The sequence below is a fragment of the Amblyomma americanum genome, chromosome 1 (assembly GCF_052857255.1).
Source record: "Amblyomma americanum isolate KBUSLIRL-KWMA chromosome 1, ASM5285725v1, whole genome shotgun sequence".
In the NCBI taxonomy this organism is placed as follows: Eukaryota; Metazoa; Arthropoda; class Arachnida; order Ixodida; family Ixodidae; genus Amblyomma; species Amblyomma americanum.
The window spans coordinates 558,715,996-558,729,598 of NC_135497.1; the positions used below are offsets into that span (position 1 = coordinate 558,715,996).

General features: G+C 46.6%; 2 protein-coding genes across 2 annotated transcripts; one reads left to right on the forward strand and one right to left on the reverse strand.

Annotated features, from left to right (window-relative positions):
• Window positions 1-5,907: 5,907 nt before the first annotated feature.
• On the forward strand, window positions 5,908-8,985 carry LOC144116370 (uncharacterized). The gene is made up of 2 exons (XM_077651143.1): window positions 5,908-6,164; window positions 7,192-8,985. The coding sequence occupies exons 1-2, from the start codon at window positions 5,939-5,941 to the stop codon at window positions 8,529-8,531; spliced, it is 1,566 nt and encodes a 521-aa protein (XP_077507269.1). The 5' UTR covers window positions 5,908-5,938; the 3' UTR covers window positions 8,532-8,985.
• An 857-nt stretch (window positions 8,986-9,842) lies between these two features.
• On the reverse strand, window positions 9,843-12,053 carry LOC144116372 (uncharacterized). Its single transcript, XM_077651144.1, has 4 exons — window positions 11,824-12,053; window positions 10,942-11,071; window positions 10,734-10,868; window positions 9,843-10,591 (listed from the first exon to the last, which is right to left on the reverse strand). Exons 1-4 carry the CDS (start codon window positions 11,829-11,831, stop codon window positions 10,394-10,396), a joined length of 471 nt encoding a protein of 156 aa, XP_077507270.1. The 5' UTR covers window positions 11,832-12,053; the 3' UTR covers window positions 9,843-10,393.
• Between the last annotated feature and the right edge of the window lie 1,550 nt (window positions 12,054-13,603).

The window sequence follows — 13,603 nt, forward strand, 5'->3', positions numbered from 1 at the left end:
TCGAGGCCAGGATCCAGGACCGCATCGAGATCCCGGTCCAAATCTGCAACCAGGGACAACGCTGCGGCGGATGCAGAGGTGACCACCACAGGAAGTGGGCAGAGCCTGGCGGCGACACGGAAAGGTCCTGGGCTGCCGTCCAGGGACCCAACAAACCGCTGGGGCCAGCAGAATGGAGCAGAAGCCAAACGGGTGAGCTTTGCTAGCAGCGCCTCCCAGGCTATAAATCAAGAACTAGAGGAGCTAAAGAAAGCAAATTCAACACAGAGGGAGCTCATAACATCCTTAACTCAGGAAATTAAGGTGCTTAAAGCTCAGATCTCAAACGGCCAGGCTCTCCAGGATGCCGCGGCGACAGCTAAGAGGCCAGCAGTGGAGGAAAACAGTACGACAGGCCTGGTACAAACAGAGTCAGCTGATTGCATGGAACAAGACGAGGCCAGACACCCACCGCCAAAAAGGAAAAGTGGAGACTTGGACCCATTAGAAAAACAAGTCAGAGATCAGGCAAACAAAAATAAGGAATACGAGGGATATTTTAAGATTTTTCAGGAACAGATAAAAGACATAACCGAAAAAAATGCAAGCATTCTCGGCTGCGCTCAACAGCATCGGGACAAGCCTCGGGGCCAAAATTGTCCGAATAGAGGAATTTTTAAACGAACAAAATGGCAGGGAAACCCAATCACAGTAATCCGAAGGAAAGCCCGGAGCTTAAAGCTCTGTGGCAGTGGAACTGCAGAGGCTTTGCCAGAAAACGAGCGCTACTGCAAACAAACGCTACATAACCATGTGCGGTGTCGAACCCATAGCCGTGGCCCTGCAGGAAACATCGAAAACAGGGGCGACAATAGCCGGCTATAAGTTTTACGGGAACGGGAAGACGGACTCCAGGGTGGCAACTTTGGTTAAAAAGAATCTGGCCATCATAAAACATGACATAGAGTCCAAAGGACCAGACTCCGTCTTTGTTGAAATAATCACCGGAAGGAGGGAATCTAACAGCATTTTTCTTCTTAACGTTTACAGCAACCCAAGGCAGAAATTCAACTTAGAAGCCACCTTTAAGGAGGCAATCAAAATCGCAGGCAGATGTCCCTTAGTTATTATGGGTGATTTCAACGCGGCCCATCCGGAGTTGGGCTACAAGCAGGCAAATTCCAAGGGTCGGCAATTGCAAGAATGCATTCAAGACCTAGGAATCACACTGCATAACGATCCCTGCACGCCAACGAGAGAAGGATCAGTAGGAAAGGTGGATACTTCTCCGGACCTCACCCTCAGCAGAAACATTACTAAGGGAACCTGAGCCACCACAGGGCAGAACCTAGGTAGCGACCACATCATCATATCCCTCACTTTAGGAAAGGGCATCGCGGTGAGAAAATATAAGAAGCCAACCATCACGGAGTGGGATAAATTTAGGGCCATAAGAGAAGCAGAACACATGGGAAGCATAACCGACATGTGCGAGTGGACCACCCTGCTGAAAAAAACACGTAGAGGACACTACAGTTGAGGTAGAGGACAAGGACGCCCCACAAAACGTGGACAGCAGGCTTCTCAGTCTTTTTCGGCAGAAAACGACCCTCGAGGAAAGGAAAAAGAAAAATAAGAACGACAGGCGGATAACGAGGGACCTAAGCAAACTCAACAGGGAAATAGAAAAGCATGCCTTTCAGGTATGCGAGCAAAATTGGCTAAGCGCTTGCGACAAGATGGAAAAGGGAATGAGTCTGACAAAGACGTGGAATATAATCAGACACTTATTGGATCCAGATAAAACCAAATCAGAGGCAAGAGTTAGACAAACGAAAGTCAGGCACAGTTTCAGCGGCACAGATGAACAACTATGCGAGCGTCTGGCAGAAGTATATATCAACCAGGAACCGGCTGGGCCTCAACGAGAATATGGTGGTGAGGACAACCCGGAGCTGGATTCATCAATCACGGAAGCGGAGGTGCGTGCTGCGTTATGCAATCTAAAAACTAAGTCGGCACCCGGCTCAGATGGCATTGGCAACAAGGTACTTAAAAACATTGATGATGTATCCGTCACCAACCTCACGGCCTACATTGGGAAAGTATGGGAAACCGGAAAGATTCCCAAAGCCTGGAAACAGGCAGAAGTAATATTTATACCAAAACCGGGGAAACCCGAGGAACTCAATAGTTTGCGACCAATCTCACTTACATCCTGTGTAGGAAAGGTAATGGAGCATGTAGTGCTCAACAGACTTTCCAGGCATATGGAGGACAATAACAAATGGCCACACGAGATGGTTGGCTTCAGACCAGGGTTAAGCACTCAGAATATAATGCTAAGACTAGAGCAGGATATAATCAGGAACCGTTCACATGAGTTAAAAGTTATATTAGGCCTAGACCTAACTAAGGCATTCGATAATGTTAGGCACGAAGCTATACTTAGAGGCATACAGGAAGCAAACCTGTGCCTAAGAACATACAACTACATAAAGGACTTTCTCGCAAACAGAGAAGCGATACTGAGGTTTTAGGATGCAAAGTCGGAACCAATTAAGATAGGGGGTCCGGCACGCCACAAGGGGCAGTACTATCCCCATTTCTTTTCAATATAGCAATGAGAGGACTCCCACCCCTGCTCATCAGAATTAGCAACCTCAAATTCAGCTTGTCCGCCGATGATATAAATCTTTGGATCAGCGAACCTGGTACGTTCGAAGCCAGAGATAAGCTACAACAGGCTGCGGACATCATTGTTAAATATGCCAAAGAGAGAGGGCTGGCCTGCTCTCCTCAAAAATCAGAGGTTCTAGTGTACGCCAAAGGAATATACGGACCTAAGCCAGACATCGACATCATAGTTGAGGGCCGCAAGGTTTCCAGAGTTGAGGAAATCAGAATCCTTGGTTTCTTCATCAATTCCAAAGGCAAGAACGCTAGCACAATAAAGAAACTAGAACAGTATACAGATAAGATAGCAGGGTTAATTAGAAGAATAGCTACCAAAGGAAGGGGGTTGAAGGAGCGAAACCTGCTCAGGCTCACGCAGGCTTTCATCACAAGCAGGATCTGCTACGCCACCCCCTTCATGGAACTTAACAAAGGGGAGGTAGACAGACTGAATATAATCATTAGGAAAAGGGTAAAAAGAGCCCTAAGTTTACCGGTTGAAGGAGCGGAACCTGCTCAGGCTCACGCAGGCTTTCATCACAAGCAAGATCTGCTACGCCACCCCCTTCATGGAACTTAACAAAGGGGAGGTAGACAGACTGAATATAATCATTAGGAAAAGGGTAAAAAGAGCCTTAAGTTTACCTGTGAATACATCCACTGAAGAACTAGAAAAAATGGGGGTTCATAACACATGGGCGGAGCTTAAGGAAGCAGTTAGAATTTCACAGCTTGAACGACTTAGCAAAACCCGGACAGGCAGGAAAATTATGGAATGGGTGGGGGTACAGCCTGACAGCAAAATAGAAGGCAAGGTAGATATACCTCTCGACATCAGGTCCAAAATAAAAATTCCTCCCATACCGAAAAACATGCACCCTCAGTTCAACAAAGATAGACGAAAACATAGGGCCAAGGCTATGGCAAAAAAGTTCAGAGAGCTGCCTGCTGAGGAGGTAGCATACATAGACGCTGCTGGGGGTCTGGAGGGGGCCGCGGTTTCGGCCGTTGTAGACGGTCAGGGAAAACCCCTGATCACAGCCTCAGTCAGAATCCGCTCGCCCTGGCAGGATCTAATGCAGGGTACATTCTTTGTGACAGTAAATCCACTGTCAGAAATTTTAGTAAGGGCTTGGTCAATTGGGAACCCAAACGCATTCTGGAAAGCATGCCAAAACATAGGTCTGCTGCACTATTCTGGATACCAGCACATGAAGAAATAGCTGGTTACGAGGCCGCTCACCTGCTAGCCCGAGTAACCTACATCCGGGCAGCAGCGGAGCAACCGGTCTGCACAAATCTTAAGGATGCCCCAATCACGTACAAGGAAATTACAGATGGTTACAAATTAGGAAGAAGAATATACCCTCCTCCAGACGTATCCCTTACTCACAAAGAGGCGTATATCTGGAGGAGGATCCAAGCAGGAGTATACATATCGCCAGTCAAAATTGCTAAGAACCCAGGTGACGAAAAATGTATCGACTGTGGGGAAAGGGGTACACTAAACCACATTACTTGGGAATGTCTTAGCTCACCAGGAGCTAAGGAAGAAATAAATAGTTTTGAAGCCTGGGAGGCGCTGCTGCGGAGCGAGGACCCCAACGCGCAGCGCAAAGCCACCCGCGTGGCGGCTGAGGCCGTGAAGCATCAGCTACACCGTCCTCAGCCGACGGCCTCTTCTCCTAATCGGGCTTAGGCTTCGGCCGAGCCTGAGAGGGGGTAGGGAGACCACCATCTGCCGGAAATAAAGTTTTTCTGAACTGAACTGAACTGAAAGAGCTGCGCTCCTTCGCCGGGACAGTCTTATACCCCTGTCACACGGGCATTTCGAGGGCCCTCGAACCGATAGTCTATCGACTCAAAGGCGATCGAGCGCTGCTACACGGGCAGTTTCAATGGCGATCGAGTCAATAGCCTATCGAGTCAACGGAGCAGCACGGAACTCCATCGAGATATGCAGCGCATTCTTGGCTTAACCAAGCTAAGCCTGGCCATTTTCTGTTTGTGTTCCACTACAGACCAGTCGGTAAGGATATGTGTACTACTTCTACGCTCTTTCTCGGTCGTTAACACACTTGCAGGTGCAATGGAAAATCCGCAATTTAAGGCAAAAGCCTTTGCCAAGTTATCTCAAAGAAAAAAAAAGACATTACTCTGGACTGTCAGACGGGTGTTTTGTGTGGTTTTCAAGTCAGTTTCGAATCTGTATTACATGCATTGGAAGCGACTAAGATAAGCTGTTGGATTTAAAAAAAAAACAAAGGTGTTCTGAGTTTTTTTCGCGCATTTCTTTTTATCCGCATCCAAACAAACAAGCTTTGTTCAAAACTGCTGTTTCGACGTCCATATGGAGGAGATGCTACAACCTGTGCATCTTTACCTGAATAAAAAATGCGCTCTCAATATAGAGACACGTAGTCATGATAATAAACCAAAATAAAACATTTACTTCCTTTCAATATTACATTACTTTGTTTTTCTCATTGAATATCTTACTGGATGTTCGAAACGGCGCAATTACCTAAAAATCACCAATTTGGGACAAGGCAAATTAAATATCACTATGTGCGAAAAATGCGGTGCTAGTTGTTACAAATTATCCTGTAAAATGTGTGTCGAGTGTTTTCACGCCGACTGTGCCTCACTAAATTCAGTTATTTAATCATTTCTGTTTGTGTCCTGTAACGGCCATATTTAGGTTCATCATGACATCCTGCTTCTCTTTGCAGGCTCGACGCATTGTGGGGTCATCGAGCAAGAGCTGGACAAGGAATTTGAGTGCAGTGGAAAAGTCCTTTCGCAAGAGAAGTGCAACGATTACTTCAGATATGACTGATCAGTTCACAGGAGGACAGCTTCGTTAAGCACTTTATGGATCCCATAGCCGTGCTACAGCAGATTGCCGAGCTGTGTTGTCTAACCTGAATCATCGGCACGCAACAAACATGAATATAAATGTACCCCACCCCAAGTTCTGCCCAGGGCCCCACCACAAGCCCGGCACCCCACTCCAGGTCCTAACTGTTGTAGCGGCGGCTGCCGCTCAAGTACATGAACTGCTAGCAACCAAAACCATCCCCGTTTATTTCCACATACAGTCATATACGCCTTTTCACGGGCTCATAGCCGCCAGGGGGAGCCACAGCGCCGCAAACCAGATGGACACCCAGGAAACTTCCGGTCTCCCCGCGAAGCGAGCGAGCGAGCCGCAGGGTCGAGGCGAGTTTTTCTTTTGTGTTTGTAGCACGGCCAAAGTACGGCGCGGTCGCCCTGTTGCAGTATGTTTTCGGGTGGAAAAACATCTTCCGTGACCCCATCACGACGTGGACCGTGCTGTTGTGTGCCAGGTTGCAGCTTGCGACCTGGAACCAACCTCCTGTCGCAGGTGCGCACTTTCAGGTTTCCGGCAGACGCCGAGCGTAGAAACGCTTGGATAGCAGCAGTTCGGCGGGACCGATGGATGCCTACGAAAAGCTCCCATGTTTGTTCTGCTCATTTCGTTCAAGGTGAGAACAGATTTATGATGTCTGCTTGTGCCGCAGCTAATTCCTGCACGTCTTATGTGCGCTTTGAGATTGAACGTTGACTGGATTGAACGTTGCGGGTTGGCAATCGTCGCGACCGCATTCGCCTAATCAGCGGCTGCATCTCTAGCAGTAAAAATTGCACCGTGAAGTAAGGAAACACTGTTTTGCGGTTAGTTGTGCGTGCAAGGCGTCGTTTAGCCATTTCCAGGGCAATTAGCCAGCTTGTGACGCTTGCAGTGCAGTTTCGATCATGCAGCAATGCGAGTGTGTGTGATTTACGGGCATTTAAAGTCCCGAAGTAACTCAGCCTATGATAAACGGCGTAGTTGAGTGCTCCAGAATAATTTGGACCACCTGAGGGTTTTGAATGTGTTCTGAATTTGCACAGCACACGGTCGCTTTCTAGACGCGTGTCGCGTCAATCAAAACTCTGCCGCTATGGCCGGGATCGAACCCAGGTATCCCGGCTTAGTAATCGAGCGCTTAGTTGATGCTTAGTTTATGAGCGGCAGTTTTTGCTGCGATGCGGGCCCAAGCATCTTATTGTTGTAATGCCTAACTCGGTTGGTGTTCTTTTATGCGCATATCTGGCGCGATTGCTCAGGCGTCTGTTGCTAACCTTCTGGTCGTGTGTTCGATCCCGTTCGCTGCATCAACTTTTCTACAGGGACGAAATCCAAAAACGCTGGAGTATCATTCGATGCACTTTTTGTTCTACTATTCTCAGCGGCTGGAGAAATTAATTCGATCGCCTGCAAGTGCTGGTAAAAAGAGTGAAATGCTTCCAACTCGCTTGATTCAATATTTTTGTGCAGTTTCTTACTTACAAATGCAGAACGTAAAGTATGTAATCATACCAAGGAACCCTTAGTGTTTCTTCCTTTTCCTAGAGAAGTCCTGGGCAATATTGCTTTGGTGCATTTCAGCCAGTTTTTTTTGTTTGTTTTTTTTTGCATTTGGGAGTGCACATGTGGCTACTAATTTTCAAACATTCTTCTTTCTTTAGGTAAACCATCATCTGACCCCACACATCCCGACTATGTCCCCTCCATATTTCCTTATCGTGCCTCGGGAAATGTGGCCCAGAAAATTTCTAGGTTCGAACGCGCTGCTCGAAAGGATGGATTGAAGGAAGCATCCGGACCTGCTGCATGTAATCCTGGGCCAAGTGTGCTTGACTGTGGGCTCAACACGACTGGCGCAGGACAAGACGCGGATGATACTGCACTATCTGCGACTGCAACTGTTTCCGTGGTAGAGAATTGCCACATGGAAACAGAAACTGATCTCAGCATGCAGAATATATCCCATCTTATTGAAGAGAATGGCAGGCTTAAGCAGCGTTTGGCCTCTCTGGAGGAAGAGTGTTCAGCAGCTAAGCAAAAGGCTGCTGAACTTGAAAACAAGCATACAAACCATGCTATTATAACCAAAGAAGTGGTAATGCAGTCAGCCAAAACAGTAAAGTTTTACACAGGGTTTGTATCCACAGCCATGTTCACTGCTTTCCTGCAGTTTGTGCTGTCAGCATGGAAGCCGTCATGTGCCACATGGCTTGATGCAGAAACACAACTCATCATGGTACTCATGAGACTTCGTTTGGGTCTCCTTACCCAAGATTTGTCATGCCGATTTGGCATCTCAAATGCCACTGTCAGTTCAATTTTTCATGCATGGCTTGATGTTCTTGCTGCAAACATGACAAAGTTGATAATCTGGCCTTCCCGACAGACACTTCAAGCTAATCGGCCAGCGGCGTTTCAGGACCCTTTTTTTGATGGTGTAACTGGCATCATTGATTGTACTGTAGTATTCATACAAAGGCCGATATTAATGACAGCAAGGAGCCAGACATATTCTCATTACAAACACCATAATACAGTAAAAATACTAGTTGTAATATCACCTTCAGGAGCAATAACTTTCGTATCAAAAGCATGGGGAGGCAGGACGCCTGACAAGGAGATTACTCTACGCAGTGGTCTCCTAGACAAGGTCAAGGAAGGGGATGTTTTTCTTGTTGACCGAGGATTTAGATGCGGTGAGATGTTTGCTGCACGAGGTGCAACACTTCTCATGCCATCACTGACTAAGAATCGTGCCCAGCTACCTGGTGCTGAGGTCACAACGTCTAGGAAAGTCTCTAGCGTGCGCATCCATGTTGAAAGGGCCATACAAAGATTGAAAGTTTTCAGAATTTTCCAGACTGTGCTGCCTTTGAACTTCGTGAAGAGGACTGGCGACAAGAACCTCGCAACCATAGATAAAGTGGTGGTGGTGTGCTCCGCTTTAGTTAATCTGCAAACCCCTATCATTAAGAATTCTCAGCGCAGAAGTGCTTCATAACTCTCTTCCACGAAAGTGCGGTGCTGTGAGGAAACATGAATACAGACATGCTGTGATGGAACAGCAAATGCTCATGTGTGTGTGACCATACTGACAATCATTGCATATAGTTTCATAGTGTGTACTTATGTTTTCGACTACTTCCAGTGTGTCTGCACTACGTGTACACACACTGTGATAGAACAGCAAGTGCTCATGTGTGTGTGACCACGCTTTTCATTGCATGTATTTATCTTTTCTACTACATCCAATGTGTCTGCACTGTGTGTACACAATAATTGATGTTGTTGATGTTGCCCACATTGATCTTTTCACATTTGTTTATTCTATTTTCTTGCACTCTCTGCAGTCAATTACTGCATATTGTTTGACTCAGTTTTTAAGTATTTCCTGTTGCTTGTTCTCACATGTTGAGAATTGGGCTTTTTGTTTTCTGCTTGTATAGTTATTCTGTCCTCAGAGCAGGTGTTCAAATTTCTACTTGCTGTTTGCTTCTGTATCAGTTTTTTTTATATGTTCCCTGCTTGGGACGTGAAGGCGTACTGTATTTAAAATCTATTATATTTGAGTTTGCACATCCGACAAATGCATCCGACATTAGTCCTTGAAGTGAACATATTTTGTCAAACAAGCAGTGTTTATCTGCCTTTCGAATGTGATAAAATATAACACTTGGAGTGTTCAGCAAAAAAAAAAGCTTGTGCCTAATTACATAATCTAGCGCGAGCGCGACCTGTATGCGAGGCCACCCATTGAACATTGGAAGCGTATAGAGAAGCCTCTGCTGCTCAGATTATGCAACAAACTTAGACCGCTAAGACACAAAGCATCAGTAGGGAACCCACACTCTAACTTTTGAAGGGCAGATTTTTATTCATCCGACAGGATAACAACAGGTTGAGCCGTACAAGACCCTAGCTTCTTGAGAGCTGCCTGAATGGCAACGCTTTCAGCTGTTGTGGAGGACACGACTTCAGTAAAGCGAACAGACCCTGTACACTTCAAAGAGGGAATGTGAAAAGCAGCAGCACTAGCTCCTCTGGCCTTGTCCTTACTCATCAGCAGTCTGCCCATTATGTTGACATGCAGTGCAAATCCATTGTCGAGGTGTGCGTCTAAGTTTTACACACTTGAGGTGAAACGTTGCCTCACAGAGTGAGCATTCCACAATGTGGCCCAACTTGGTGCCTCGGCAGTGACATGTCTTCTTTGCACGTTCGATTTGACTGAAGATGTGCGTTGACTGTAGTTCCGGGAATATGTAGGTGAAAAAAAAGTTTGCTGCCTTGAGTTTAGTAGCTGCACAAAATGTCTCGTCAAAGCTTATGATTTCTTTTGTTAGAGAGGAACCTGTAAATACCACAAAATATGCCTGACACAGCCCAGTTAGAGCCATTTGAGCCTGAATTTGTGTGTAATAGGCATGGTTATGCTTGAGCTGCAAGTCTTCATTCAGATATGCCAGTTTAGTTAAGCCCTTCGTCAGTGAAGCATCTTTCATAGTTGCAGGGCATTTCACTTCTAGTACTGATTTTGGACAGCATGAACAAGACACTAGTGCATCTGGAGATGCTCCAATAAAAGGCATGCTCCTTGCAATAAAAAGACCACAGTCTCGAAGACTGAAGTCCACATGTTTTTGAGACTCCGTTTCTATAAATGCCTGCACAGCTTTCTTCTCTGTTTCGGAGCCCCACCGCAGGTTGGAAACTTGAGGTGTCTTCACGTATCCCATAATCTCCGCAACAAGGCCTGCTGCACCTGTGCTGCATGCTGCGACACGGTGCATTACAGAGGCAGTGATCCTCCCTCGACGTTCTTGTAACCATCTTGGTGACCTTGCTTGGCCTCGAGTAGCTTCCTCAATTTGCAGCTGTCAGTTCCACTTTTTTTCCCTCGTCTATGTCGAGGTCTTGGTATATTTCAGCAAGGGGCGGTTTCGCAGAGAGTTGCTTGCATCTGCCCACTCGTACAGGTTCCAGGGCAGCTGTCTCAGGGGCAGAATCTGTGTCCTCGCTGTCAGAGATTGAAGTCAGGATCAAAGTGTTTGGTGCAATTTCCTGAAAAAACAGTATTGGAATTAGTGCCCTATTTGCAATGTCAGTGGATCTGGTTCTTTACAGTTGCACAAACAGTGAGCATTTTTTGTGTGTGTCCTTTCTCTACGTATGTATCAAAATTTATTTAATGAGAAGTCCTTACCTTCACTTGATGAAGAAACCTTGACACTTGCTCATCCGTGAGCACTGGTACTGAGTAGTCTGGTGCCTCGCTGACTTGGGGTGGTGCACGGCCTATTTTGGGCTTAAAAAATTCAATCTTCGAGACTGGTGCTGCCTGTGGAAAGTTCAGTGTCAATTACAATTTTGCTCACAACTCTGTTCATGGCAAAATGAAAACAAAGACTTACTGTGCTTCCCTTTGATGCCTCAATCCATTTACATGCAACATCAGTTGGGGACGGGTCATTCAGGCCATACTGCGCAGTTGCCTCAACTCTAAACAAGAGTGCAGCCACGTGTGTGCAGCATTCCCCAAGGCTGAAAAATAAGTAGGAAACATGAGAAATAAAAAGTTCACAAACAACTGTAATTATTGGTGAGAACTGTGGCCCTTGAAAAAGTTTAAATGCCTTGTACAAAAGAATGCTGGAGGGTGAGATTTGACGACTTTTGTCATCCACAAGGCAACTCGATTAGGATGAATGCAACATCATGCAGTCAAGCATCGACAAATGATCTGGCTAACTAAGACATGAATATTGTCGCAAAGTAGTGGCTTTAATAAAGCAGACTTGCATAGAGACCAATAACAGCTGCCTGAACAAACGGATTATTGGGCTGAGTTGCGCCCCACGAATGAATAATATGCGTCGGTGATCACAAGCGCTCTCGGCGATCCTCGAAATAGACAGTATGGAAAGTTACAGATAACATGTTACAAATGACAAGTACAATCTAGAACAGCCCAGATGCGGCAGCGTGTCACAAACAAAACTTGATAATTCTGGACAAATCTGCATGCGGCGAGCAAAGCGATAAAGCCGCGCTCGGGCGGCTGTTAGCACAGGAAACAAAGTTTACAATGACGAATTACGGCAGTATGGCAAACATTTCATTACACGCGCATAGTTAGGCGAACAGTAGCGCTTTTCTGCGCTGTAACGAAACTAGTACAGAATTTTCGAAAACGGGAAAGTCTCCATTCTTTGTGGTTTGATTCATAAAAATGAAAAATAAGGCAAGGTAAAGGCTCATGGCATTGTAGCTCTTATTATGATTCGCCTACTTACCCGGCCATGCAAGTGCAATGCGCACTTTCGATGGTTCCATCCTCCTTCACGATGCACCACGCCTTGTAAGACTTCGAAAGCGTTTGACTGGCTTCCACAGTCGCCGCAATAACAACAACGCCGTCTCCGTGCGCTCCCGCCTTGAAAGATTTCACTTGCTTCACCTTCCCGCATATGAATGCGTTGTACGCATCTTCAAGTTTGTAAGACTTAAACTGTTCGTTCGTGTAAAAACACACGCCTTCACCCAAGATACAAATAAATATCTGCTGCTGTCACAGGAGGCAGATTTCGTGGGCCCGATGTAAAGGCGAACCGGACAACGTCGTCGTCGAGAGCGTCAGGCAGCTCCTCGCCTCTGAACGAAAGTTTCGCGCGGTACCGCACTTGCGCCTCGGTGTCCAGCTTCTTAAAATAATCACTTGACATTATTTTTGTACAAGCGACGCACAATGAACGTAAGCACAGCCTCAAAACACGCACGGATAGTCGGGGTCTCCGTATCGCGCCGCCTGAAAAACACTGCCGGAAGTTCTTCGCCGGAAGTTTAGTGGGAGCAGCCAATGAGCGTCAGAGGCGCGTGTTTGTAAACAGTGAAAAGGCGCATATATACACATAGCGACACTGGTGCCTCTGGCGGCAGGTGATCCCCAAACCGAAACCGAAACCACATATACAACATATTCCCTTCCTTATAAAAAAAGACAGCTACATGGGTTAGTGATTTAGTAGTGGTAGTACGTTAGTACTCTTTTACAGAATTATATTTACACTAACAACAATGTGCTTGTCTTATGCACCTAATACAAAAATATAAAACAAAAAGAGGAAAACAAGATACAACTCCATTTATGTCCATATTTCACAACGTCAGCAAACTCAACACTCGTGCAGATTGTGACACGTTCACGTTCACTGCAAAACGTGTCTTTCTGTACTTAGTGTCCATAGCGGTCTGGAGGTCGTCTATTCCTTGATGGCTGTACCCTACGCTGAGGTCTCGATGCTTCTGAGAAACCACTGGCGGCAGGCGAAGTTTCTTCCGGCTCACAGCCGGTCACTGGTGACATAGGCGGCTGCTTCGCAGCAGCCACAGCTGAAGTTCCGGTTGGCGCTTCTGAAACGGGTCTCTCCAAGGTAGGCGGTGAGCTGCTTTCCCTAGCGGTGTCATTTGTATCACTCCTTTCCCCCCACCCACAGATAGATGCAGAAGCTCGTGGCATCCTTGACAACTTTGAAGCGTTCCACGTTTTTCCATCATCAAGTTGGAAGGACCATTGCCCCTGTTTTCTTATCACTTTTCTTGGACGGCTAAAAGCCAGGTCACCTTTAAAAGCAGTTTGTCTGCGTACTCGTACAAGGTCACCAACATTCACTTTGGTTTCCCTTGCGGCCCTGCGAGCGTCTGTGTATAGTTTACTGGATTGCTGCTTTTGCTTCACCCGCTCGCGTAGGCGGTGGAGCTCTGAAGTAGGGTCGGTTGCAAATATTGCTGACGGATACCCAACGACATCGAGCCGAATCCTTGGTAGACGTCCATGCAGGAGAAGTGCTGGAGCAACTGCAGTTGTGGCATGCGACGTACAACGGTGAATGCCCAAGTATTCTGTTACCGTTTGGCGTAAGGGACGCTGCTCGAGTGTAGCCACTTGAACAAAGCTTTTAAAAACTCTGTTGAACCGTTCTACCTGTCCGTTTGCTTGCGGGTAGCATACGGACGAATGCCGCAAGCGGATGCCGCGATCCTGCAGAAAAACTTGGAACTCTCGAGATGAAAACT

Bases quoted from the DNA above. Each gene is read 5' to 3' on its own strand.
- LOC144116370 (XM_077651143.1), top strand. From the start codon at position 5,939: ATGTTTTCGGGTGGAAAAACATCTTCCGTGACCCCATCACGACGTGGA. The intron at 6,165-7,191 runs GTGAGAACAGAT...TTCTTTCTTTAG, and splicing joins TTCTGCTCATTTCGTTCAAG to GTAAACCATCATCTGACCCC.
- LOC144116372 (XM_077651144.1), bottom strand. The intron at 10,869-10,941 runs GTAAGTCTTTGT...AACTTTCCACAG, and splicing joins AGGCATCAAAGGGAAGCACA to GCAGCACCAGTCTCGAAGAT. The intron at 10,592-10,733 runs GTAAGGACTTCT...CTGTTTTTTCAG, and splicing joins GGTTTCTTCATCAAGTGAAG to GAAATTGCACCAAACACTTT.